General features: G+C 49.4%; 1 protein-coding gene across 3 annotated transcripts; it reads left to right on the forward strand.

The window, feature by feature from the left end:
* The first annotated feature begins 1 nt into the window (after window position 1).
* On the forward strand, window positions 2-27,830 carry LOC310699014 (maestro heat-like repeat-containing protein family member 7). 3 transcript variants are annotated; one of them, XM_083520604.1, is made up of 8 exons: window positions 2-1,136; window positions 15,414-15,673; window positions 15,886-16,033; window positions 16,332-16,513; window positions 17,329-17,466; window positions 17,770-17,884; window positions 26,794-26,864; window positions 27,812-27,830. In XM_083520604.1, the coding sequence occupies exons 2-7, from the start codon at window positions 15,525-15,527 to the stop codon at window positions 26,830-26,832; spliced, it is 771 nt and encodes a 256-aa protein (XP_083376730.1). In that variant the 5' UTR covers window positions 2-1,136; window positions 15,414-15,524; the 3' UTR covers window positions 26,833-26,864; window positions 27,812-27,830. The 3 variants fall into 3 exon arrangements, with proteins under 3 accessions (XP_083376730.1, XP_083376729.1, XP_083376728.1); XM_083520603.1 differs by lacking the exon at window positions 27,812-27,830 and adding an exon at window positions 27,143-27,711; XM_083520602.1 differs by lacking the exon at window positions 27,812-27,830 and having other exon boundaries at window positions 3-1,136; window positions 26,794-27,716.

Here is a 27,830-nt window from a genome sequence, read left to right on the forward strand (position 1 = left end):
AGCTCACAAAAGACCAACGCCAAGATCTTCTTATATACAAGGATGTTTATTGCAGTTCATTATTGGTTCCACAACCGAGGCGTGCAGCCCCGCGTCTCTTAGCCTTAGACATTTGAAGTCCCCTCTGAATCGGTCCCGCCCCTACACCAGTTTAAGAGGCTTGTGCTGGTCCACCTCTTCCTGTCTTTCCTTTTCCGCAGGGTCTTTCTGCCCCCCTGGGTTCCTTCCCTCCTGCTTTCCCCTGAAGCGGATTCCTCAGATGCCTGCTCCCCCCTCCTTCGTGCTTTGGGGCCAGGCTCCTCCTCCGGGCTCTCTGCATTTCCGCGCGCCTCCACATTTGAACTTGGCGCGCGTTCGCTACCCCTGACCTTCCTCTTGACACTCACACTACTCCCTGTACTACTCTCCGCCCCTTCCGGCAGGACGTCCTGCCCCGATCTCCTTCCCCTGTCTCCTTCCTGCTCTGCTCCGTGTGTCACACTGGGAACTCCACCCTCTTCACTCCGTTCCTGCTGGGAAGCCGGCCCCGATCTCCCACTCCCACTCGGGGTTTCCCTGCTGCTTCCCTGCTCCTGGCAAGTCCCCCCTGTGACCCCCCTTGGCCTGACCAGGGGCGCCCCCTTCTGGGAATCCTCCGATTCATTTGAGAGACTCATGGAAGACCTCAAGTCATTGTCATCCTCTTCCTCACTGTCCTGGGATTCTTCCCCATCGCTCTCCGTCTCCCCCCTCACCTGTGCCTCTGTCCCTGAACCCCTGACACCCACCTACTTTCAGCAGCCAGAAACACCATAACCAGACACTGGAGAGACTTGTCAGGAGTAAGCATGGACCAATGGTACCAAATAGTATGGGAAACAGCCCTACTAGAAAAATTAACCAATAAACTGAAACTGACACAGGGACAAACAGAAGAAGACGCCTTCACCCCGGTATGGCTCCCCTTTATCACATACACAGCCCAACAAGACAATGACAATAATCCACCAACAGCATGCAAATCAATATGGCTAACCTGATCCAAAACACCCACCCACCCCACTCTCACACGAAAACAAAGATCACCACAGCCAATCACAAACAAACAACTACACCCTAGGCCAACCCCAACCTCTCTCACCACCAAAGGAACACAAGTGGAGAAACAATTTACATAGTTTTCTGAATCGAACCAGTCAATGTCAAGAATAGATCAAATATGGCTTTCGAATGAACTGACTCCAAGAATACTACAAGTTGAAATACAATCTAAAGTAATCTCAGATCATAATCCAATAAAATTGGAACTAAAAGGCTTTGAAGAAAGAACATTTAGATGGAAAATTAAGGGTTATCTTTTGGATGACCAGAAAATTGTAGGAAAAGCACAAAAGAAACTAACTGAATACTTTGTTGAGAATTGCAACAAGGGTACAAAGATGAGCGTAGTATGGGACGCAAGCAAGGCTGTGATGCGAGGTTTTTTTATCCAGCAGAATTCATTGAAGAATAAAAACAGAGAAAAGGGGGGAAAGGAAATTTTAAAGCAGATAATGGACAATGAACAAAAATTTATTAGAAAACCGAATAACTCCAAAATAAAACAAGAAATTAAGACCTTGCAATCACAATTTGCAATGATAATAAACAAAGAAGTGGAATGGAATATTAAAAAGTTAAGACAGAGAAACTTTGAATTCGCTAACAAATCAGGCAAATGGCTTGCGTGGCAAATAAAAAAAAGAAAGGAGCAGAACACAATTAACAGAATCATTGTGAATGGCGAAGAGATAGATAATCCGAAAGAAATTAGAAAAGGATTCTTGGACTTTTACAGACAACCATATAAAAATAAAGAAAGGAATAATATGAGGAAAATTGAGAGATTTTTAAAAGGGAAAAAGGTGCAAAGGATCCCGGCAGATAAAAAAGACCAACTGAATGCCCTAATAGAGGGGAAAGGCCCCAGGGCCAGATGGATTTACATCAGGTTATTATAAAGAGTTAAAAGATGTTCTGATGATACCTTTAAAAGAAGTTATGAATAATATTTTAAAGGAAAGAGACATCCCGGAAACGTGGAAAGAAGCATTCATTACACTTATCCCAAAACAGGACTCGGATTTAACCCAAGTTAAAAACTATAGGCCTATTTCATTGCTGAATACAGACTACAAAATTTTTGCAGGGATCTTAGCAAGAAGAATGAAAAAGATATTATTAGAAACTATTCATAAGGATCAAGCAGGTTTCATTCCAGGTAGACAGATGAAGGATAATGTAAGGAACATAATTAATATTTTGGAATATCTGACTGCCAGGAATGAGAAACAAGCTATACTTATGTTTGTGGATGCAGAAAAGGCCTTTGACAACATAGCATGGGACTTTATGTTGAAAAATCTGGAGTATGTGGAGGTGGGAAAAGAGTTTTTCAATGGGATAAAGGCAATATATACAGAACAGAGAGCTAAATTGATTGTAAATAATGTGACTACGGAAGATATTAAAATATCTAAAGGAACTAGGCAAGGATGTCTGCTTTCGCCATTGCTGTTTATAATGGTCCTGGAGGTCTTTCTTAATGCAGTTAGACAAAACAAATTAATAAAAGGGATAACAGTTGGCCAGAATGAATATAAAGTTAAAGCCTTTGCAGACGATCTGGTAATAACGATTGAAGAACCAATAGAAAGTGTAAAAGAACTATTAGAGGAGATTGAACAATTTGGGAAAGTGGCAGGGTTCAAATTAAATAAGAAAACTAAAATAATTGCAAAAAATATGGAGCAAAGTATGATAGAAATAATGCAACAACAATCGCGAAGTATTGGAAGACACAAGATTTACCCACCTGGGAAGAATGGCAGATGAAGTTGATGGATTATATGGAATTGGCGGAAATGACTGGCAGAATCCGAGACCAGGGAGAAGAGTTGGTGGAAGAAGATTGGAAAAAGTTTAAAGACTATTTACAGAAATACTGTAAAATTAATGAATGTTAGAAAAATGTTGGAATGAAGTTATATGGCTTTAGTAGAAATGATATAAGGAATTAAGTATAAATAGATTAATAGAGTATTAAAGGAAAAAATAAGGTTAGAATGTGTTAAGATAATTATAGGATAGAAAACCGAGGAAGATGGAAAGGAATTGCTGAAACAATTAACAGAAGTGGAATACAAAAAGGGAGGTGTGAGGACGTCGTGGAAAAAAGTGAATGAAAGATGGGATAATGAAATTGTTTGATTTATTTTACTGTTTTTGTTTTGTTTTGTTAGTTCAATGTGTTTAATGTGTCAATGTTAGGTAGTGTTTTTGTATTGTATTGTATTGTTTTTGTAGTGTTTAAATTGTTGGAAAAGTAATAAATATTTTTTTTTAAAAAAAGAAATAATGCAACAACAAACAGAGATAGAGGTGTGAAAAAGGTAAAATATTGGACTCGATGGGTTGGACTCGATGGCCCTTGTGGTCTCTTCCAACTCTATGATTCTATGATTCTATTTAGGAATTTGGTTAACTCCTAAAAACATTGATTTGTATCAGAACAATTACATACCGGTTTGGAACGGAATAAGGAAAGATCTGGAGGTGTGGGGTAGAATGAAACTATCTTTTTGGGGCAGAATTTCTGCGATAAAGATGAGCGTCCTTCCAAAGATGTTATTTTTGTTTCAGACTATCCCCATAATAAAGGGGGTAACGATTTTTAAAGAGTGGCAAAGAGTGATCTCAAGGTATATCTGGCAGGGCAAAAAGCCGAGAATTAAATTTAAGCTACTAACAGATGCGAAGGAAAGAGGAGGCTTTGCCCTGCCAGACCTGAAGTTATATTATGAAGCAGCATGTCTTTGCTGGTTGAAAGAATGGATAAAATTAGAAAATAAAGAGTTACTGGACTTAGAAGGCTTTGATAACAGATTTGGATGGCACGCGTACTTATGGTGTGGGAAGAAGAAAATTCACAAAGGCTTTGGGAACCACATCTTCCGGAGTGCGTTAATAGAAATATGAGATAGGTATAAAAACCTATTAGAACCAAGAGTTCCACACTGGTTATCTCCGTTAGAAGTTATGAGTGTAAAGAAAATTAATATGAGAGGTAAATGGATTACATATGGTGAACTGATAATTAAAGAAGGAGGAAAATGGAAATTAAAACCATATGAACAAGTTAAAGAATATGATTATGATTGGTTGCACTATTTTCAGGTTGAATGAAATGTTTAAAAAAGATTTTAAAGAAAGTGGTTATGCAGAAAAAGATTCTAAGTTTCAAATCGACATAATAAACAATGATTGTAAAATTCTGTCAAAAATGTATAAGATATTTTTGGAATGGCATACGAAAGATGAAAAAGTGAAATCGGTAATGATACAATGGGCCAGAGATTTCGGTTATAATATACAATTTGATGATTGGGAAAAACTATGGAAAGAAAACTTAAAATTTACTGCATGCACGGCTGTCAGAGCTGCTTGAAGATCCTAGCTCACAGAGGATCACGCTAGCCAGCGATCATTAAGTAAAAGTCTTTATTGAGTTACAGTTTCCATTCTCACGCTGCTGCGCGCAACTCTACGTCTAGTAGCTAGATCGGCGAGGCTCCGTCTGAGTCTCCGCCCCGTGTGCACCAACTTAATATCCTAGCCCGGCTCCACCTTTTCCGCCTGACTGTCCTCCTCTGGGTCCCTCTACCCCCCGGGGTCTCTTCCTTCCGGGATTCTTCTGACGCTGACCCCCCGGACCCTCCTGTCTCCTTGCGCCGGGCTTTAGGACCTGGCTCCCTTTCCGGGCTGCTTACTGCGCCACCTTCCTCTGCATTTGAACTTGGCGCGCGCGCCCAACCTTCCACTTTCCGCTTAACCGTTTCTTCGCTCCCCGATGGAGGTGTGGCCACTCCTGACTCGTGCCCTCCCTCCTGTGGTGAGCTGCCAGCGCTTGCCCCCTGGCTCCTTTCCTCTTCCCTGCTCTCTGGCGGTGACGCTGGTCCCGATTTCCAACTGCTCTCCTCTGAGTCCCCTCTGGCTCTATCTTCCTGGGGTGCCCCCCTAGACTCCCCCCTTGCCCTGGCCACTGGTGCTCCTTTCTGTGAATCCTCTGATTCACTGGAAAGACTCGGAGATCTCGGGTCGTCGTCATCACTCATCTTTTCTTCTGCCTCCTCCCCTTCGCTCTCTGTTTCCTCCCTTGCCCTTGCCTCTGCTCCTAAACCCCTGACATCCATCCCCCCCTCGAAGCCCCCCATTCCCCCCTCCCCTCCTTCCGGTGCTGGAGCTGGGTGCTGCTGTTGCAAAGGGACGAACGTCGGATATCGTTCGCTTCCCGTGGCGGGTCTCCATCTGAAGTCTCCCGGGTCTTCCCCCCTGCTCTCGTCGACGACGGTCACCTCCGCTTCCATCTCTGTGCCGCCGTGCTCGAAACCAGGGTCGTCCCCGAAAATGTCCATGTCCGTCCCTCACTTCCTCCTGGCGGCGTTGCTCGTCCTGAGCATTCCAGCCACTTTCTGCGGAACTGCTCCTCTGGCCTATCGTCCCACCAATACGAGGGTTCTGATGCAGATCCCGAGGGTGACCCCTCCGGGGAACGGACGTCTCGTGTCGGGTCCTCGTCCGAGTCGAACCCCCGGAACGTGCTGGCCGAAAGCGTGGGCGTGAAAAGCCAGTCGTCGAAAAAGTCTGCTGGCATAGGCCTATGTGGGAAGAGGGCATGAAACTCGTCTTTGAGCAGAGGTTCGTCCAAGGCGTAGCCCGGCACCCAGCTGTTCGCACTGGCCGGGGTGCCCTCCTTGGCGAGAAAGTATTCTACCCCCTCTTCCCCCCATCTGGAGTCCAAAATCTCCGTGACTTCGTTGATGCGCTCCTTCTGTGCCACTCCCGCGTGCCCTGTTCTGTCTCTGACCGGACTCGGCGCCGTTCCGGGTTCCTGGAACCTGTGCGGTGCCTTGTAGGGAGTGAGCACCGATCTGTGGAATACCGGATGCATTCTGGAACCCTCCGGAAGTGCCAGTCTGAAAGCTACCGGGTTGACCTGCTCTTCGACTTGGTAGGGCCCCAGTTGTTTATGCCCTAGTTTCTTCTTGGCCAACGACCTGGCCGGCACTGCGTGGGCTGCTAACCAGACCCAGTCTCCCACGTGGAGCTCTTCGCCAACCCTTCTGTGTTTGTCCGCTTGTACCTTGTATGCGTGCTTGGTCAGCTCCAGGTGGCGCCTCAGCTGATCGTGGACTTCCTGCAGCTCCGACGCGAACGCATCTGCTGTCTGCGGCTCCCCCTCCCCCATCCTTTCCAGTCCCGGGAAGGTTCTGGGGTGCCTCCCGTTGTTGGCGAAGAACGGCGTGACCCCCGTGGACACGTGCTTCGTGTTGTTGTAGGCGAACTCGGCAAGCGGCAGGTAATCCACCCACGTCGCAGGCTGTTGATTTGCATAACATCTCAGGTACTGCTGCATGATGGCATTGACCCGCTCCGCTTGCCCGTTGGTCTGCGGGTGTCTCGCCGACGCCAGGTTGATCTTGACGTTCAGGAAGCCCATCAGCTTCTGCCAGAAATTCGAGATGAACTGCCGCCCCCGGTCGGACAGAATAGACCGTGGCAGACCGTGAACCTTGAACACGTGGTCTATGAACAGTTTGGCGGTTTGCTCCGCCGTGGCCACCTTAGCACACGGAATGAAATGTGCCATCTTGGAAAACAGGTCCACCACCACCAGCACTGCCGTCTTGCCTCTCAAGCTGGGCAGATCCGTGACAAAGTCCAGGGCCACCCTTTCCCAAGGTTCGACCGGAGTTTGCAGCGGTTCCAACAGTCCGGCCGGTGGTCTGTGCACTGGCTTTGCCCTCTGGCAGGTGTCACACCTCGCCACGTAGTCTGCGACCTCCCCTCTCATTCCAGGCCACCAGAAATCCCTGGCTACTAATTCCACCGTCTTCTCCTTGCCGAAGTGCCCGGCAGTGGGCGCGTCGTGCAGCTGCTGCAGCACCTTGGCGCGAAGGTCGTCTCCCGGCACGTAGATGGCCCCTTTACGGATGAGCAAACCATCTCGTAGCTGGAAACCGTCGGCCGCTGCCTTGCCCCTTTGCACCTCTGCCATCTTCGCTTGCGCGAAGGAGTCATCCTGCAACGCTCGTCGCACCGCCTCCAGGTCCACGGTTGCCGCGGCGCACGCCCACACTGTTGGTGCGAAGATGTGCATGGCGGCTGCTGGCGTTGCGTCCTCCAGATACTGCGGCTTACGGGAGAGAGCGTCCGCCATGATGTTGGTGTCCCCCGGGACATACTCTATGTGGAAGTCGAAGTTCGCAAAGAACTCAGCCCAACGTATCTGCCTCTGGTTTAGGAACTGTGCCGTGCGCCAGTGCTCCAGATTCTTGTGGTCCGTGCAAACCTGCACCGTGTGCTTGGCGCCGATCAGGAAGTGCCTCCACGCTTTGAACGCTGCATGAATGGCCAGCAACTCCCTGTCCCAGATGGTGTAATTCTGCTCGGACTTGCTGAGCTTCCTGGAGTAAAACGCTCCCGGTCGCCACACCCCCTGCGGGTCCTTTTGCAGCAGGACCGCCCCCACGGCTCTGTCCGAGGCGTCTGTCTCCACCCTCATCGGCCTGCTGGGGTTGACGTGAAGCAGCTGCTCTTCCGACGCGAAGAGACGCTTGAGTGCCTGAAAGGACTGCTCCGCCTGCTCTGTCCAAACGAACTTCTTTTTCTTGGAGCTAAGCGTGTCTGTGATGGCCGCCGTCTGCATAGCGAAGCCCTTGATAAACTTGCGATAGAAGTTCGCAAAGCCGACAAACCGTTGGACCTCTTTCCGGTTGCGTGGACTCTTCCAATCCAATACCGCTCGAACCTTGGCGCTGTCCATGGCGAGCCCCTTGTCAGACAACTTGTAGCCCAGAAAATCCACCTCCGTCACGTCAAATTGGCACTTCTCCAGCTTGGCGTAGAGCCTATGTTGCTTTAGCCTGCTCAGCACTTCCTTGACGTGTCCGTCATGCTCCTGCTGCGATTCCGAAAAGATCAGGATGTCATCTAAGAAACAGACGCACGTCTTGTAGAGAAGTCCCGCCAACACGTGATGCATGAAAGCTTGAAAAACGTGGGAGCCATTTTGCAATCCAAAAGGCATAACTCTATATTCGTAGGTACCCAGTGGCGTGAACATGGCTGTCTTCCACTCATCTCCCTCCCGCATGCGAATGAGGTTGTACGCCCCTCGCAGGTCTAACTTGGTGAACACTTTTCCCTTGCGTACCTTTGCGAGGAGGTCGTCGATTCGGGGCATGGGGAAGTCCGATGGCTTGGTCCCATTGTTTAAAATGCGATAGTCCACTACCAGTCTTTTTTGGGGGATGTCTCGCTTTTTAACAAAGAATACAGGACTGCCCCCCGCTGCCTTGGACTCTCGGATGAAACCGCGCTCCAAATTATGATCTATGAACTCTTTGAGTTCCTGCAGTTCGTCCTCTGACATGGAATACAGTTTCCCTTTAGGCAGCGCTGCCCCCGGCAGCAGGTCAATTTTGCAGTCATATGGTCTGTGAGGGGGTAGCCTGTCTGCCTCCTTCTCGCAGAAAACTTCCAAAAATTCTGCGTACTTGTGGGGAATCGCTTGCAGCGTGCCTAGCAGCAGCTGTGACTCCTCTTCCTCTCCTTCCTGCCGGGGCACGATGCAGTGTTCAGCACAAAAGGAAGAGCCGAAGATCAGCTGCCTCTGGTACCAAGCCAGCGTCGGGCTGTGCTTGTCCAGCCAACTCATTCCCAATACAATGGGCGTATCCAATAGTTGAGTGACATTGAAGCTGATGATTTCTTTGTGATTCCCAAGTCGCATCGCCATCGGTGGCGTCTGCTTCACCACTTGCCCCCCTAGCAACTCCCTGCCATCCACCGTGACAACCTGCAGGGGCAGTGTGGCCGGCAGCAACTGTATAGCGTGTTTGTCGACAAAGTCCTGCCCTATAAAGTCCGCATTGCTGCCCGAGTCAACTGTGATTGGCACGTCCATGGTGCTTCCATTGGGCAGCTGGAGAGATGCGGTGAGCCTCACTACTGGTTTGGGCGGGAGGGGGTTCACGGGCTGTAAAATCTCTGGGGACTGCGTCACTAACACGTCTGGCTGGGCCCCAGGGCCTCTTCCTCCAGCCAGACTGCGTCGTTTCCCTGCTGTGGTCCTCCTTGCTGCGTTGCTGCAGTCACCATTGCTGAGGCTGCAGTGAGCTTGTGGAGCCTCTGGGGACACTCTTTCGCCATATGCCCTGGCTCCTCACAGACGTAACACTTCCTGTTCCCTCTAGGAGGCTTCGCTTTCACTGCTGCCAGTGCTAGGGCTCTGGTTGCTGACTGAGCCCTAGCACCTCCAACCTCCATAGGTTCCACTCCTCCTCCTGGCGGAGGCGTGGATTGCGCACGCGCTGCTTCTCTGGGAAGGAAGGAGGAGCCCCTGGCTGGTTCGCGCCCTCCACGCCCTTCGTCACTGCTCCACGGACGTTCTTCCAGCCGCACCCCCACTGCCAGTGCCCTCTGAACGACCTCCTGGGTGGTCCGGGGTCTCTCCCCCCTCGCGATCTCATCTTTAATCGAGCTGTGCAGCCCCTCCCAAAAGAGGTCTCTTACAGGGGCCGAATCTCTGTCCCATTCCAGGGCACTGACCAAAGCGAAAAAGCGGGCATGGTACTGCCTCACGCTGGCCCTCCCTTGCCTTAGTCCATGCACCTCCTTCCGGGCAAGATCCACGTCAATGCTTGATAAAAAACACCCATCCATCGCTTTAATAAAGGCATCCGCATTTTGGAGCGCCGGATCCTTATCTCTCCATAAATTGCGCAGCCATGCTTTAGCATCCCCATGCAAATGGGACATGATGAATCCCACTTTCTCTTGCTCATCTCTAAAGTCTTTATTCAGCAGTTGCAGTGCGCACAGTACGTCTGCTCTAAAGTTGGGATACTGTTGCAGGTTCCCATCGAAGTGAGAGACCAGACCGCCTGTTCGTCTCGCCAACCCAATTCCCTCCTGCCTGGGTGTCTGCTTTGTCAGCACGTCTAACCTGACCTGGAGATCCCTGCAGGCGGCAGCTGCCTCCTCCTCTCTCTTCCTGGATGCGAGAGCCTCGGCATTCAGTTGCGACACTGCTTTTCTGAGTTCCTCTATCTGCTGCTCAGCCGTCATGTCGTCTGCCGTTCGTGAGCTCGCTAGTAGGCACCTGCTTCTCTCCCCTCCTCGAGGCTGTAGATGCCCACAATTGTGAGACGGAGCCTACTGTCAGAGCTGCTTGAAGATCCTAGCTCACAGAGGATCACGCTAGCCAGCGATCATTAAGTAAAAGTCTTTATTGAGTTACAGTTTCCATTCTCACGCTGCTGCGCGCAACTCTACGTCTAGTAGCTAGATCGGCGAGGCTCCGTCTGAGTCTCCGCCCCGTGTGCACCAACTTAATATCCTAGCCCGGCTCCACCTTTTCCGCCTGACTGTCCTCCTCTGGGTCCCTCTACCCCCCGGGGTCTCTTCCTTCCGGGATTCTTCTGACGCTGACCCCCCGGACCCTCCTGTCTCCTTGCGCCGGGCTTTAGGACCTGGCTCCCTTTCCGGGCTGCTTACTGCGCCACCTTCCTCTGCATTTGAACTTGGCGCGCGCGCCCAACCTTCCACTTTCCGCTTAACCGTTTCTTCGCTCCCCGATGGAGGTGTGGCCACTCCTGACTCGTGCCCTCCCTCCTGTGGTGAGCTGCCAGCGCTTGCCCCCTGGCTCCTTTCCTCTTCCCTGCTCTCTGGCGGTGACGCTGGTCCCGATTTCCAACTGCTCTCCTCTGAGTCCCCTCTGGCTCTATCTTCCTGGGGTGCCCCCCTAGACTCCCCCCTTGCCCTGGCCACTGGTGCTCCTTTCTGTGAATCCTCTGATTCACTGGAAAGACTCGGAGATCTCGGGTCGTCGTCATCACTCATCTTTTCTTCTGCCTCCTCCCCTTCGCTCTCTGTTTCCTCCCTTGCCCTTGCCTCTGCTCCTAAACCCCTGACAACGGCGTTAAAGGAAAATGTGATGAAAATGTTTTATAGATGGTATATAACACCAGTAAAATTGGCAAAAATGTTTAAGACGTGTAATAAGTGTTGGAAATGTAAAGAAAAAGAAGGAACGTTTTATCATATGTGGTGGGATTGTAAGAAAGTGAAAAGTTTCTGGGAGAGTATATATAATGAATTGAAAAAGATGTTAAAATATACGTTTTGTAAAGAAACCAGAGGCTTTTCTTTTAGGGATTACAGGAAACGAGATAAGAAGAAAAGACTGACAAATACCCCTTCCTCTTGGTTCATGTGGGAACCAATGACACTGCAAGCAATAGCCTCCAGAAGATCAAAAGAGGCTACGAGGCTCTCGGCAGGAAATTGAAGCAACTAAATGCACAAATTGTCATCTCATCTGTCCTCCCAGTTGAACGACGTGGCCCAGGGAGAGAGGGAAAAATAGTGGAAGTGAACAGCTGGCTTCGCAAATGGTGTAAACAGGAACGGTTTGGATTCTTAGATCACGGACTGCAGTTTCTTGAAGATGGACTTCTGGCAAGCGATGGGCTGCACCTCACAACGGTTGGGAGAAATGTTTTTGCCAAAAATCTCAGAAACCTCATCAGGAGGGCTTTAAACTGACTAATGGGGGGGGGGAGGGAGACAGTGCTCCTGAAGGTAGGAGTCTATCAATTGATGAAGATGATCATCCAAATGTCATAGACCAAATGGAGCAAACAGCACGCAGACCTAGTGGTGGGAGGAAAAAGTCCTTAAATAAGAGACACGGGGGAATGATTAATGGACTTCAATGTCTCTACACTAATGCGCAAAGCATGGGAAATAAACAAGATGAGCTTGAGCTCTTGGTACAGCAAACTAAATATGACATAATAGGCATCACTGAAACCTGGTGGGATAAGTCCCACAATTGGAATGTAATAATGGGGGGATACAATCTATTTCAGAGAAACAGACCAGACAAGAAAGGAGGAAGAGTGGCGTTATATGTCAGGGATGTGTATACCTGTGAAGAGATCCAAGATTTAGAACCTCAAAGCCAAAGTGAGAGCATTTGGGTCAAAATTAAGGGAGAGAAGAATAACAGTGACCTCATTGTGGGAGTTTACTATAGATCCCCAAGCCAAACGGAGGACATAGATGATGCCTTCCTGGAACAGATGGCCAAGCATGCAAAAGGAAGGGAGATAGTAGTAATGGGGGACTTCAATTACCCGGATATTTGTTGGATGTCAAACTCAGCCAAGAGCATAAGGTCAAACAGATTCCTCACTGGCCTTGCAGACAACTTCATTGTCCAGAAAGTGGGAGAAGCAACAAGAGGAACAGCCATTTTAGATCTGGTCCTAACCAATGTTGATGACCTGGTTAGTGGGGTAGAAGTGGAAGGATCATTAGGCGCGAGTGATCATGCTCTTCTGAAGTTTACTATACAGAGGAAAGGAGCAGCCAAGCATACTAGGACTCACTTTCTTGACTTTAAGAAAGCCGACTTCATAAAACTTAGGGAAGTGCTGGGTGAGATCCCATGGACAGTAATACTAAAAGGAAAGGGAGTTCATGATGGCTGGGAGTTTGTTAAGAGGGAGATAGTAAAAGCACAACGTCAGGCAATACCAGTGAGACGGAAACATGGAAGGTGCTTAAAGAAGCCAGGGTGGCTATCTAAAGAACTTTTAACAGAGTTAAGATTAAAAAAGGATGTGTACAAAAAATGGAAAAGGGGGGAAACCACCAAAGAGGAATTCATACAAATAGCCAGCACATGTAGACACAAAGTCAGAAAAGCTAAAGCACAGAATGAACTCAGGCTTGCTAGAGAGGTTAAAAGCAACAAAAAAGGCTTTTATGGATATGTTCGTAGCAAAAGGAAGAACAAAGAAACAGTGGGGTCACTCAGAGGAGAAGATGGTGAAATGCAAACAGGGGACACAGAAAGGGCTGAACTCCTCAATGCCTTCTTTGCCTCAGTCTTCTCCGATAAAGAAAACAATGCCCGACCTGAAGAATTTGGAGCAAATGATTCAGCAGAGGAAACACAGCCCAGAATAACTAAGGAGATAGTACAAGAATACTTGGCTAGTTTAGATGTATTCAAGTCTCCAGGGCCAGATGAACTGCATCCAAGAGTATTAAAAGAACTGGCAGATGTGATCTCAGAACCACTGGCAGTCATCTTTGAGAATTCCTGGAGAACAGGGGAAGTCCCGGCAGACTGGAGGAGGGCAAATGTTGTCCCTATTTTCAAAAAGGGGAAAAGAGAGGACCCAAATAATTACCGCCCAGTCAGTCTGACATCAATACCAGGGAAGATTCTGGAGCAGATCATTAAGCAAACAGTCTGTGAGCACCTAGAAAGGAATGCTGTGATCACCAATAGTCAGCATGGATTTCTGAAAAATAAGTCATGTCAGACTAACCTGATCTCGTTTTTTGACAGAATTACAAGCCTGGTAGATGAAGGGAACGCAGTGGATGTAGCCTACCTTGATTTCAGCAAGGCATTTGACAAGGTGCCCCATGATATTCTTGTAAAGAAGCTGGTAAAATGCAGTCTTGACTATGCTACCACTCAGTGGATTTGTAACTGGCTGACTGACCGAACCCAAAGGGTGCTCATCAATGGTTCCTCTTCATCCTGGAGAAGAGTGACTAGTGGGGTGCCACAGGGTTCTGTCTTGGGCCCGGTCTTATTCAACATCTTTATCAACGACTTGGATGATGGACTCAAGGGCATCCTGATCAAATTTGCAGATGACACCAAACTGGGAGGGGGGTGGCTAACACCCCAGAGGACAGGATCACACTTCAAAACGACCGTGACAGATTAGAGAACTGGGCCAAAACAAACAAGATGAATTTTAACAGGGAGAAATGTAAAGTATTGCACTTGGGCAAAAAAAATGAGAGGCACAAATACAAGATGGGTGACACCTGGCTTGAGAGCAGTACATGTGAAAAGGATCTAGGAGTCTTGGTTGACCACAAACTTGACATGAGCCAACAGTGTGACGCGGCAGCTAAAACAGCCAATGCAATTCTGGGCTGCATCAATAGGAGTATAGCATCTAGATCAAGGGAAGTAATAGTGCCACTGTATTCTGCTCTGGTCAGACCTCACCTGGAGTACTGTGTCCAGTTCTGGGCACCACAGTTCAAGAAGGACACTGACAAACTGGAACGTGTCCAGAGGAGGGCAACCAAAATGGTCAAAGGCCTGGAAACGATGCCTTATGAGGAACGGCTAAGGGAGCTGGGCATGTTTAGCCTGGAGAAGAGGAGGTTAAGGGGTGATATGATAGCCATGTTCAAATATATAAAAGGATGTCACATAGAGGAGGGAGAAAGGTTGTTTTCTGCTGCTCCAGACAAGCATACACAGAGCAATGGATCCAAACTACAAGAAAGAAGATTCCACCTAAACATTAGGAAGAACTTCCTGACAGTAAGAGCTGTTCGACAGTGGAATTTGCTGCCCAGGAGTGTGGTGGAGTCTCCTACTTTGGAGGTCTTTAAGCAGAGGCTTGACAACCATATGTCAGGAGTGCTCTGATGGTGTTTCCTGCTTGGCAGGGGGTTGGACTCGATGGCCCTTGGGGTCTCTTCCAACTCTATGATTCTATGATTCTATGATTCTATGATTCTCTGACTGTAAACTCTTCCAATATGCAGTTACAGCTGCAAGGATTTTACTGGCCCAGAAATGGAAACAAGAGGAAATGCTGACGATTGAAGATTGGAGACTGAAACTGACAGACCATGCAGAATTGGACAAGCTAACTGGGGAAATTAGATATCTTAAGGACCAAAAGTTCATCGAAGACTGGGGAAAATTTGTAGAATATCTGAAAAATACATGTGATGTGCAAACAACGTTAGTGATACAGTGGTGCCCCGCAAGACGAATGCCTCGCAAGACGAAAAACTCGCTAGATGAAAGAGTTTTCCGTTTTTTGAGTCGTTCCGCAAGACGAATTTCCCTATGGGCTTGCTTTGCAAGACGAAACGTCTTGCGAGTTCTTGCGAGTTTGTTTCCTTTTTCTTAAAGCCGCTAAGCCGCTAATAGCCGCTAAGCCGCTAATAGCCGTGCTTCGCAAGACAAAAAAACCGCAAGACGAAGAGACTCGCGGAACGGATTAATTTCGTCTTGCGAGGCACCACTGTATTTCAAGAAGCACTGTGAAATTTGAGATGTATTGTTATAAAAAATAATAGAAGTGGGAGGGAAGACTAAAGACAATACTAAGGAGAAGGAATGCGTAATTAAGAGGTAATGATGGATGATTGTCAGAGAAGCTGAAGGAAGTCCAAAAAGAGAGAATTTATTTGTTAAAAATTGGATAAAATTGTATATCTGTGTTGTAAATCAATAAAAATTATTATAAAAAAACACAAGTGAACAGCAGAGAACCGGCACGAGTAACGCTGACACCAAACCCTACATACATTAAGCAAAATAGAAACAGGTTCACCACACTTTCTCATCCTGGTCTTCTTTTATCTTCTTCCAGCTGCCTATGGTTGTGAAGGAGATTTACTACCATCTCCCCCAGGTCCTCGACACCCACACTAAGGAACAGACGCTTTCGGCTATTGTCAGCCTAGCCACCAAGCGCCTGCAGCCGGTCGTAGACAGCCTGTTGGACTGCTCGATGGAGTGTGATGAGTAAGTTTTTGTGATGTGAAAATGGGGAGGGCTAGATTTAAGGGGTTTCTTAATTTATATTTATTTATATTGAATTTCGTACTTGCAAAAAATTGTGCTCCAAGTTGTGGTTTCTTTCTTTGCTAATGTATGTGCAATATAAATAAAATATCAAAGGCCTGACTTTTTTTAAGAAAAGGAAAAATGAAAAATTCTGTTTTGAAAAATTGCAGAAGTGCCGCACAAATATGGAAGGCGTTGGTTGCCAATCTGTATACAAGCGGCAAGCTGCTGAGACCCCTACTGAAAAGGCTGCAGGATGAAGACCCCAAAGCGGAAGTCACTTCCAGGCGACGCAGCACTTCTCAAATGCCAATGGCGGTCAGTTTCTCTCTCCTGGATTGTTTTGAATGGGAGCTGGATGGGGCTGGGGGCTTCTTGCTGGGAGGGGGGTGCATCTTAATAAGTGGTCCATCCTGTGAGCACCTGCTTTGTATGCAGAAGGGCCCCAGCATCTCATGTCGGGGAGTCCCTCGCCTGAAACCCTGGACAGCCACTGCTAGTCAGTGTAGACAACACTGAGTGAGATGGACCGAGGCTCTGAGTCGCGTCTGAGTCTGAGATCTTGATCTGACGATGACCTCTGCTGAATGCCGTTCTCCTCTCCTTGTCCCTCCAGGCTACCAACGCTCTGTGTCATATCCTGTCGTTCCCTGAGGCTGCAGGTATCCTGAAGAGCAAGTTCCACCACCTGCTGTTTGCACTTAGCACTCACATCTGTTTTGTCCATGAGGCGAGAAGAAGAGGTTCGAGGGCGACAAGTCTAATCCCGGAGCCCTCTTCGCATCTCGATCCGCTGACGTGAGGGACCTGCTAATGTATTTGGGGGGGCCCTCCCTTCTCTCTCTGACCCATAGGCTCAGCCCTCCCCCAAGAGATAGGCTTCATTTGGACATGGAGGTTCTGCTTAGGTTAGACAGCTAGGAGACCCAGGCTTCCCCAACCCCTGTGCTCTTCAGTCGCTTTGGACCACAACTGCCACCAGCCCCAGCCAGCATAACTGGGCTGAAGATGGGAGTTGTAGCCCAAAACATCTGAAGGACACTAGGATGGGAGAGGATGCTGGAGGCTCTCCCGCACGATGGGCTGATTTGGGTGTGGTGGGACTCACGTGTCATGAAACCTTAAGTCTCCATCACAGCCAAAAGGTTGCCGCTTGTGCTGGAAACATGGGGGAGGCTGCAGGGGGTGATGGTTGGGGTTGGACTGCAAGATGTCAAGGACCTAAAACTCCCCAGATGAACATACCCAGACCTTGTGCTCATCATCGGAAGCCCCTCTTCACGTGTGCCTCCTCCACACAAGAAGGGGCCTTTTCTGTGGTGGCTCCCCATTAGTGGGTTGCTCTCCCCAGAGGGGCTTGCCTGGTGCCTTTAGATGCCAGGCAAAAATGGTCCTCTTCAATCAGGCCATTGGCTGATTAACCTCCTATGCCCTTTCAACTGTGTTTGTTGGAGGGAGAGGAGTTATTGGTTTGCTTTGGTTCTTGTTTTTATTCTGTATTTTGTGCTTTTTAACTTTCATTTTTATGTTGTGAACTGCTCGGAGATCTACAGGTGAAGGGCAGTATACAAATTTTAAAAATATAATCTTCTTAATTCCTTCACTTGACTCAGGATCGCTGTGCAGGCCCTGAAACAACTGATTGGGCGTCTTGAATACCTAGATGATTCTGAGGCTTTGGGGTTGCAAAGCTGCTGGGATATGCTGTCAAGTCCAGAAAGCTTTTTCAAAGGCATTCGTCTTCTGGCAAGGTAAGAAGGTGAAAAGGACTGGCAGGTGAGGCATGAAGAGCAAGGCCTGCTTTCTGGGGAAATGGGGATAAACTTCTTATTTATTTCAGAAAATGTACCATATTGTTCACTCTATAAGACGCAATTTTCCCCTCCTAAAAAGTAAGGGGAAATGTGTGTGCGTCTTATGGAGCGAATGCAGGTGGGAGGCTCTGCTCAGCGTTCAAGTAACCTGGTGGTGGTGGTGGTTGTGCAGGAACACTGAGCGGTTCTTCCTGCCAGCTTCAGGCTTGTGAATCCTTTGCTCTTACTCTTCTGTTTCAGGACCTTATTCACCTCCTCGCCCGAAGAATACAAGAGGATTTCCCGTTTGGCACGGGAATATATGTGCTGTCCAAACGATAAAAAGAGGGCCATCGGCATGGCCTTTTACTTTGAGGTAAGAACTGGAAACAGGGAATGCCTGTTCTAATGTCTCTTTTATATATATATATAAATATCTATTAAGATTTTACAAATTATATCAAACAAAACAATACACACAAACACAAAAAAAGAACAAGTATAATTTCAAAACCTTATTTTCTTAAAACTTACTTCACCGACCTCCTCATACCTCCCCTTTCTGCATTCCTATTTCAAATATTTAGTTCAGCAAATCCTCACCCTTAATTTTATCTAATTGTCGACCTTTCTTTTCTTTTAACTTAATCTTTACAGCTGTACTCCATTTAATTTCTAAAACCACATCATTCTAGCACTCATTAATTTTACAATGTTTCTTAAGATAGTTCTTAAATTTCTTCCAATCTTCTTCCGCCGTCTCTTTCCCCTGGTCCCGGATTCTGCCAGTCATTTCTGCTAGTCCCATATAGTCAATCACCTTCATCTGCCATTCTTCCAAGGTGGGTAGATCTTGTGTCTTCCAATACTTTGCGATGAGTATTCTTGCTGCTGTTGTAGCATACATAAAGAATGTTCTATCTTTCTTTGGCACCAATTGGCCAACAATGCCCAGGAGAAAGGCCTCTGGTTTCTTAAGGAAGGTATATTTAAATACCTTTTTCATTTCATTATATATCATTTCCCAGAAAGCCTTAATCCTTGGGCACGTCCACCAAAGGTGAAAAAAGTACCTTTAGTTTCTTTACATTTCCAACATTTATTATCAGGCAAGTGGTAATTTTTTGCAAGCTTGACTGGGGTCATGTACCACCTATAAATCATTTTCATAATATTTTCCTTTAAGGCATTACATGCCATAAATTTCATACCGGTGTTCCACAACTATTCCCAGTCAGCAAACATAATTGTCAGGGGTTTAGGAGCAGAAGCACGGGCAAGGGAGGAAACAGAGAGTGAAGGGGAGGAGGCAGAAGAAAAGATGAGTGATGACGACGACCCGAGATCTCCTAGCCTTTCCAGTGAATCAGAGGATTCACAGAAAGGAGCACCAGTGGCGAGGGCAAGGGGGGAGTCTAGGGGGGCACCCCAGGAAGACAGAGCCAGAGAGGACTCAGGGGGGAGCAGCTGGAAATCGGGACCAGCGTCACCGCCAGGAAGCAGGGAAGAGGAAGGGAGCCAGGGGGGAAGCGCTGGCAGCTCACCACAGGAGGGAGGACATGAGTCAGGAGTGGCCACACCTCCACAGGAGGGAGGACATGAGTCGGGAGTGGCCACACCTCCATCGGGGAGCGAAGAAACGGTTGAGAGGAAAGTGGAAGGTTGGGCGCGCGCGCCAAGTTCAAATGCAGAGGAAGGCGGCGCAGTAAGCAGCCCTGAAAGGGAGCCCGGTCCTAAAGCCCGGCGCAAGGAGGCAGGAGGGTCTGGGTCAGCGTCAGAAGAATCCCGGAAGGAAGAAGCCCCGGGGGGTAGAGGGACCCAGAGGAGGACAGTCAGGAGGAAAAGGTGGAGCAAGGCTAGGATATTAAGTTGGTGCACACAGGGCGGAGACTCAGACGGAGCTTCGCCGACCTAGCCACTAGGCGTAGAGTTGCGCGCAGCAGCGTGAGAATGGAAACTGTAATTCAATAAAGACTTTTACTTAATGACCGCTGGCTAGCGTGATCCTCTGTGAGCTAGGATCTTCAAGCAGCTCTGACAGTAAGCTCCGTCTCCACTTGTGGGGCATCTACAGCCTCGAGGAGGGGAGAGACACAGGTGCCTACTAGCGAGCTCACGAACGGCAGACGACATGACGCTGAGCAGCAGATAGAGGAACTCAGAAACGCGGTGGCACAACTGAACGCCGAGGCTCTCGCATCCAGGAAGAGAGAGGAGGAGGCAGCCGCAGCCTGCAGGGATCTCCAGGTCAGGTTAGACGTGCTGACAAAGCAGACACCCCGGCAGGAGGGAATTGGGTTGGCGAGACGGACAGGCGGGCTGGTCTCTCACTTCGATGGGAACCTGCAACAGTATCCCAACTTTAGAGCCGACGTACTGTGCGCACTGCAACTGCTGCATAAAGACTTTAGAGATGAACAAGAGAGAGTGGGGTTCATCATGTCCCATCTGCATGGGGATGCGAGAGCATGGCTACGCAATTTATGGAGAGATAAGGATCCGGCGCTACAGAATGCAGATGCCTTTATTAAAGCAATGGATGGGTGTTTTTTATCAAGTATTGACGTGGATCTTGCACGGAAGGAGGTGCATGGGCTGAGACAAGGGAGGGCCAGCGTCAGGCAGTATCATGCCCGCTTTTTCGCCTTGGTCAGTGCCCTGGAATGGGACAGAGATTCGGCTCCTGTAAGAGACCTCTTTTGGGAGGGGCTGCACAACTCGATTAAAGATGAGATAGCGAGGGGGGAGAGACCCCGAACCACCCAGGAGGTCGTGCAGAGGGCACTGGCAGTGGGGGTGAGGCTGGAAGGACGTCCGTGGAACAGGGACGAAGGGCGTGGAGGGCGCGAACCAGCCGGGGGCCCCTCCTTCTTTCCCAGGGAAGCAGCGCGGGCGCAATCCACGCCTCCGCCAGGAGGAGGAGCCGAACCTATGGAGGTGGGAGGTGCAAGGGCTCAGTCAGCAGCCAGAGCCCTAGCACCGGCAGCAGTGAAAGCGAAGCCTCCTAGAGGGAGCAGGAAGTGTTACGTCTGTGAGGAGCCAGGGCATATGGCGAAAGAGTGTCCCCAGAGGCCCCACAAGTTCACTGCAGCCTCAGCAATGGTGACTGCAGCAACACAGCAAGGAGGACCACAGCAGGGAAACGAGGCTGTCTGGCTGGAGGAAGAGGCACTGGGGCCCAGCCAGACGTGTTAGTGACGCAGTCCCCAGAGATTTTACAGCCCGTGAACCCCCTCCCGCCCAAACCAGTAGTGAGGCTCACAGCGTCTCTCCAGCTGCCCAATGGAATCACCATGGACGTACCAATCACCATTGACTCAGGCAGCAATGCGGACTTTATAGGGCAGGACTTTGTCGACAGGCACGCTGTGCAGTTGCTGCCGGCCACACTGCCCCTGCAGGTTGTCACGGTGGATGGCAGGGAGCTGCTCGGGGGGCAAGTGGTGAAGCAGACGCCACCAATGGTGATGCGACTTGGGAATCACAGAGAAATCATCAGCTTCAACGTCACTCAACTATCTGACACGCCCATTGTATTGGGCATGAGTTGGCTGGACAAGCACAGCCCAGCGATGGCTTGGTACCAGAGGCAGCTGACCTTCGGCTCTTCTTTTTGTGCTGAACACTGCATCGTGCCCAGGCAGGAAGGAGAGGAAGAGGAGTCACAGCTGCTGCTAGGCACGCTGCAAGCGATTCCCCACAAGTACGCTGAATTTTTGGAAGTTTTCTGCGAGAAGGAGGCAGACAGGCTACCCCCTCACAGACCATATGACTGCAAAATTGACCTGCTGCCGGGGGCGGCGCTGCCTAAAGGGAAACTGTATTCCATGTCAGAGGATGAACTGCAAGAACTCAAGGCGTTCATTGATCATAATTTGCAACGCGGCTTCATCCGGGAGTCCAGGGCAGTGGGGGGCAGTCCCGTATTCTTTGTTAAGAAGCGGGACACGCCCCAAAAAAGACTGGTAGTGGATTACAGGATTTTGAACAGTCTGACTAGGCCATCGGACTTCCCCATGCCCCGTATTGACGACCTCCTCGCAAAGGTACGGAAGGGCAGAGTGTTCACCAAGCTGGACCTGCGGGGGGCGTACAACCTCATTCGCATGCGGGAAGGAGATGAGTGGAAGACAGCCATGTTCACGCCACTGGGGACCTACGAATATAGAGTTATGCCTTTTGGCTTGCAAAATGGCTCCCACGTTTTTCAAGCGTTTATGCATCACGTGTTGGCAGGACTTCTCTACAAGACGTGCGTCTGTTTCTTAGATGACATCCTGATCTTTTCGGAGTCGCGGCAGGAGCATGACGGACACGTCAAGGAAGTGCTGAGCAGGCTAAAGCAACATAGGCTCTACGCCAAGCTGGAGAAGTGCCAATTTGACGTGCCGGAGGTGGATTTTCTGGGCTACAAGCTGTCTGACAAGGGGCTCGCCATGGACAGCGCCAAGGTTCGAGCGGTGTTGGATTGGAAGAGTCCGCGCAACCGGAAGGAGGTCCAACGGTTTGTCGGCTTTGCGAACTTCTATCGCAAGTTTATCAAGGGCTTCGCTATGCAGACAGCGGCCATCACTGACACGCTTAGCTCCAAGAAAAAGAAGTTCGTTTGGACAGAGCAGGCGGAGCAGTCCTTTCAGGCACTCAAGCGTCTCTTCGCGTCGGAAGAGCAGCTGCTTCATGTCAACCCCAGCAAGCCGATGAGGGTGGAGACAGACGCCTCGGACAGAGCCGTGGGGGCGGTCCTGCTGCAGAAAGACCCGCAGGGGGTGTGGCGACCGGGAGCGTTTTACTCCAGGAAGCTCAGCAAGTCCGAACAGAACTACACCATCTGGGACAGGGAGTTGCTGGCCATTCACGCAGCGTTCAAGGCGTGGAGGCACTTTCTGATCGGCGCCAAGCACACGGTGCAGGTTTGCACGGACCACAAGAATCTAGAGCACTGGCGCACGGCACAGTTCCTGAACCAGAGGCAGATACGTTGGGCTGAGTTCTTTGCAAACTTCGACTTCCGAATAGAGTATGTCCCGGGGGACACCAACATCATGGCAGACGCTCTCTCCCGTAAGCCACAGTATCTGGAGGACGCAACACCAGCGGCCGCCATGCACATCTTCGCACCAACAGTGTGGGCGTGCGCCGCGGCGACCGTGGACCTAGAGGCGGTGCGACGAGCGTTGCAGGGGGACTCCTTCGCACAAGCAAAGATGGCAGAGGTGCAAAGGGGCAAGGCAGCGGCCGACGGTTTCCAGCTAAGAGATGGATTGCTCATCCGTAAAGGGGCCATCTACGTGCCGGGAGACGAACTTCGAGCCAAGGTGCTGCAGCAGCTGCACGACGCGCCCACGGCCGGGCACTTTGGCAAGGAGAAGACGGTGGAATTAGTAGCCAGGGATTTCTGGTGGCCTGGAATGAGAGGGGAGGTCGCAGACTACGTGGCGAGGTGTGACACCTGCCAGAGGGCCAAACCAGTGCACAAACCGCCGGCCGGACTGTTGGAACCGCTGCAAACTCCGGTCGAACCTTGGGAAAGGGTGGCCCTGGACTTTGTCACGGATCTGCCCAGCTCAAGGGGCAAGACGGCAGTGCTGGTGGTGGTGGACCTGTTTTCCAAGATGGCGCATTTCATTCCGTGTGCTAAGGTGGCCACGGCGGAGCAAACCGCCAAACTGTTCATAGACCACGTGTTCAAGGTTCACGGTCTGCCACGGTCTATTCTGTCCGACCGGGGGCGGCAGTTCATCTCGAATTTCTGGCAGAAGCTGATGGGCTTCCTGAACGTCAAGATCAACCTGGCGTCGGCGAGACACCCGCAGACCAACGGGCAAGCAGAGCGGGTCAATGCCATCATGCAGCAGTACCTGAGATGTTATGCAAATCAACAGCCTGCGACGTGGGTGGATTACCTGCCGCTGGCCGAGTTCGCCTACAACAACACGAAGCACGTGTCCACGGGGGTCACGCCGTTCTTCGCCAACAACGGGAGGCACCCCAGAACCTTCCCGGGACTGGAAAGAATGGGGGAGGGGGAGCCGCAGACAGCAGATGCGTTCGCGTCGGAGCTGCAGGAAGTCCACGATCAGCTGAGGCGCCACCTGGAGCTGGCCAAGCACGCATACAAGGTACAAGCAGACAAGCACAGGAGGGTTGGAGAAGAGCTCCACGTGGGAGACTGGGTTTGGTTAGCAGCCCACGCAGTGCCGGCCAGGTCGTTGGCCAAGAAGAAACTAGGGCATAAACAACTGGGGCCCTACCAAGTCGAAGAGCAGGTCAACCCGGTAGCTTTCAGACTGGCACTTCCGGAGGGTTCCAGAATGCATCCGGTATTCCACAGATCGGTGCTCACTCCCTACAAGGCACCGCACAGGTTCCAGGAACCCGGAACGGCGCCGAGTCCGGCCAGAGACAGAACAGGGCACGCGGGAGTGGCACAGAAGGAGCGCATCAACGAAGTCACGGAGATTTTGGACTCCAGATGGGGGGAAGAGGGGGTAGAATACTTTCTCGCCAAGGAGGGCACCCCGGCCAGTGCGAACAGCTGGGTGCCGGGCTACGCCTTAGACGAACCTCTGCTCAAAGACGAGTTTCATGCCCTCTTCCCACATAGACCTATGCCAGCAGACTTTTTCGACGACTGGCTTTTCACGCCCACGCTTTCGGCCAGCACGTTCCGGGGGTTCGACTCGGACGAGGAACCGACACGAGACGTCCGTTCCCCGGAGGGGTCACCCTCGGGATCTGCATCAGAACCCTCGTATTGGTGGGACGATAGACCAGAGGAGCAGTGGCGCAGACGATGGCTGGAAGGCCCGGGACGAGCAACACCGACAGGAGGAAGTGAGGGAGAGACGGACATGGACGTTTTCGGGGACGACCCTGGTTTCGAGCACGGCGGCACAGAGATGGAAGCGGAGGTGACTGTCGTCGACGAGAGCAGGGAGGAAGACCCGGGAGACTTCAGATGGAGGCCTGACACGGGAAGCGACCGATATCCGACGTTCGTCCCTTTGCAACAGCAGCCCCCAGCTCCAGCACCGGAAGGAGGGGAGGGGGGAATGGGGGGCTTCGAGGGGGGGATGGATGTCAGGGGTTTAGGAGCAGAAGCACGGGCAAGGGAGGAAACAGAGAGTGAAGGGGAGGAGGCAGAAGAAAAGATGAGTGATGACGACGACCCGAGATCTCCTAGCCTTTCCAGTGAATCAGAGGATTCACAGAAAGGAGCACCAGTGGCGAGGGCAAGGGGGGAGTCTAGGGGGGCACCCCAGGAAGACAGAGCCAGAGAGGACTCAGGGGGGAGCAGCTGGAAATCGGGACCAGCGTCACCGCCAGGAAGCAGGGAAGAGGAAGGGAGCCAGGGGGGAAGCGCTGGCAGCTCACCACAGGAGGGAGGACATGAGTCAGGAGTGGCCACACCTCCACAGGAGGGAGGACATGAGTCGGGAGTGGCCACACCTCCATCGGGGAGCGAAGAAACGGTTGAGAGGAAAGTGGAAGGTTGGGCGCGCACGCCAAGTTCAAATGCAGAGGAAGGCGGCGCAGTAAGCAGCCCCGAAAGGGAGCCCGGTCCTAAAGCCCGGCGCAAGGAGGCAGGAGGGTCTGGGTCAGCGTCAGAAGAATCCCGGAAGGAAGAAGCCCCGGGGGGTAGAGGGACCCAGAGGAGGACAGTCAGGCGGAAAAGGTGGAGCAAGGCTAGGATATTAAGTTGGTGCACACGGGGCGGAGACTCAGACGGAGCTTCGCCGACCTAGCCACTAGGCGTAGAGTTGCGCGCAGCAGCGTGAGAATGGAAACTGTAATTCAATAAAGACTTTTACTTAATGACCGCTGGCTAGCGTGATCCTCTGTGAGCTAGGATCTTCAAGCAGCTCTGACAATAATGTTATGACCAATATCCTGTGCCCACTTTATCATAGCTGATTTCACTGTTTCATCTTGTGTATTCCATTTCAACAGCAAGTTATACATTCCTGACAAGTTCTTAGTATTGGGTTCTATCAGTTCTGTTTCTAACCTTGATTTTTCCACCTGGAAGCCAATTTTCCTGTCCAACTTAAAAACCTCCATTATTTGGTAATAATGGAGCCAGTCTCTCACTTTGTCTTTTAATTTCTCAAAACTCTGCAATTTAAATTTATCCCCCTCTTGTTCCAAAATTTCCCAATATTTCGGGCCTTTTGGCATCCATATTGAGTTTTTTCACAGCCTTAGCTTCCATTGGCGACAACCACCTTGGGGTTTTATTTTCCAACAGGTCTTTATATCTAATCCAGACATTATATAATGCTTTCCTGACAATATGATTTTTAAAAGCTTTGTGAGCTTTAACCTTGTCATACCATAAATATGCATGCCACCCAAAAATATTGTTAAAACCTTCTAAATCCAAAATGTCTGTGTTCTCAAGAAGCAGCCAGTCTTTCAACCAGCAGAAAGCTGCTGATTCATAGTAAAGTTTAAAGTCCGGCAGGGCAAATCCCCCTCTTTCTTTTGCATCAGTTAAAATCTTAAGTTTTATTCTGGGTTTCTTTCCCTGCCAGACAAATTTCGAGATATCTTTCTGCCACTTCTTGAAACAATCCATCTTGTCCACGATTTGCAATGTTTGAAACAAAAGCAACATTCTAGGCAATACATTCATTTTGATCACAGCAATATGGCCCAACAGTGAAAGCTTCAAATTTGACCATATTTCTAGATCCTTTTTTACTTCCGTCCAGCATTTCTCATAATTGTCTTTAAATAAATTCACATTTTTAGCTGTCATGTTAATCCCCAAGTATTTCACTTTCTTAACCACAGTTAAACCCGTTTCATTCTGGAACCTCTCCCTTTCAGTAACTGTTAAATTTTTCTCTAATACCTTAGTCTTTAATTTATTCAGTTTAAATCCTGCGACTTGACCAAACTCTTGAATTAATTCTAAGACTCTTTTAGTACTAGTGTCTGGCTCTTGTAATGTAAGTACCAAGTCATCTGCGAATGCTCTCAGTTTGTAATGTTTAACTCCGACCTGTACCCCTTTAACCAGCTGGTCCCTTCTAATCATGTTCAGCAAAACCTCGAGGACCGATATAAAAAGCAATTATTTCTAATGTTTCTTATGGTTTCTTTATTCCTCGCAATTTAACTGTCAAATGTTCTTTAGCATTTACACATTTTTTATTTAATTGTACAACTTCAGCTGCATTCACTGCTATCATGTCTAATATATATGGACAATGTTTTTTGATAGAAGATGAATGCATACATAATAAAAGATGCACTTACAGTGGCTTTGCTCCAACTTAGGGGATGTCTGACTCCGATACGGACACTTCCATGACCTAGTGCGCAAGTTACTGCAGGCAGCAATCATACAGGTATTCCGTTAATGGATGGACAAGTCTTCACCTTTGGAAGGCTAAGATTTTTCTTAAAATTACATTTTTATATGTACTATTGGAAACACCTTAAAGCTGGTATAAGTTCATATGTATTTATTTTTGCCCGCTTTAAAGATTGATTTTTGTGTGTCTGCTGGTTTATTATATATCTTCTTTTCTCTTTGTTCCGCTATGTATCGGGGTGGGGAGACTAATAATAATAATAATAATAATAATAATAATAATAATAATAATCCTTTGCTCATCCAAATAAGCTGTTTTCATTTATTTATTGAGGCCACTAAGTCTTTGAACGGAAGAGATTTCTCCAGTTTCAAGCCTCATCTCATGCTCTTCATGAGCCAAGTCCAAACCCTCCTGCAGTTCAGACCCAGCTTAGGATGTGTTTGGTTCAGCATGATTCCAACCAGCTCATTCTCCTTCCTTCCCTTTCCCACCAAAATGTACTTGACTGTGAGAGCAGAGGCGAATTAGATTGGGAGGGCCATGCCCAGCCCTAGAGGTTGGAATGCGGAGTCCAGGCCCACCAGAAACCAGCGGAGAACTCCATAGTTCCAAATGGAAGCACCAGCCTAGCTTCTGCTGTGGCCAGATTGGGATGAGAAGGGGCAGGAGGGGTCATGCGTGGCTGGGTGCTTCTTGATGGAGATCATTGAATTGAAGTGAGCTGCTTTGGGGGCCAACCTGAATCAATCCCAAAATAACCCGTTCAAGAGGTGCTTTTTAGAAACTGAGCTCACAGCCTAACTGTAAAACCATGCTTATGAAATACATGATATTTGTTGTCTGATAAGGGAAGGGGGCAGCTCTATAACTTCCATGGGTCACAAAAAGCCTGGGGTTCAAAACAAGGCACCACCTTCTCAGGTAAATATCAGGCTTGAGTCCATAAATGTTGTTCGACTTTATCTGGTGTCACTTAGGCTCTGCCTGTTAGACCGC

Source organism: Podarcis liolepis, assembly GCF_965112155.1.
Source record: "Podarcis liolepis genome assembly, contig: HAP1_SCAFFOLD_121, whole genome shotgun sequence".
NCBI classification, from domain to species: Eukaryota; Metazoa; Chordata; class Lepidosauria; order Squamata; family Lacertidae; genus Podarcis; species Podarcis liolepis.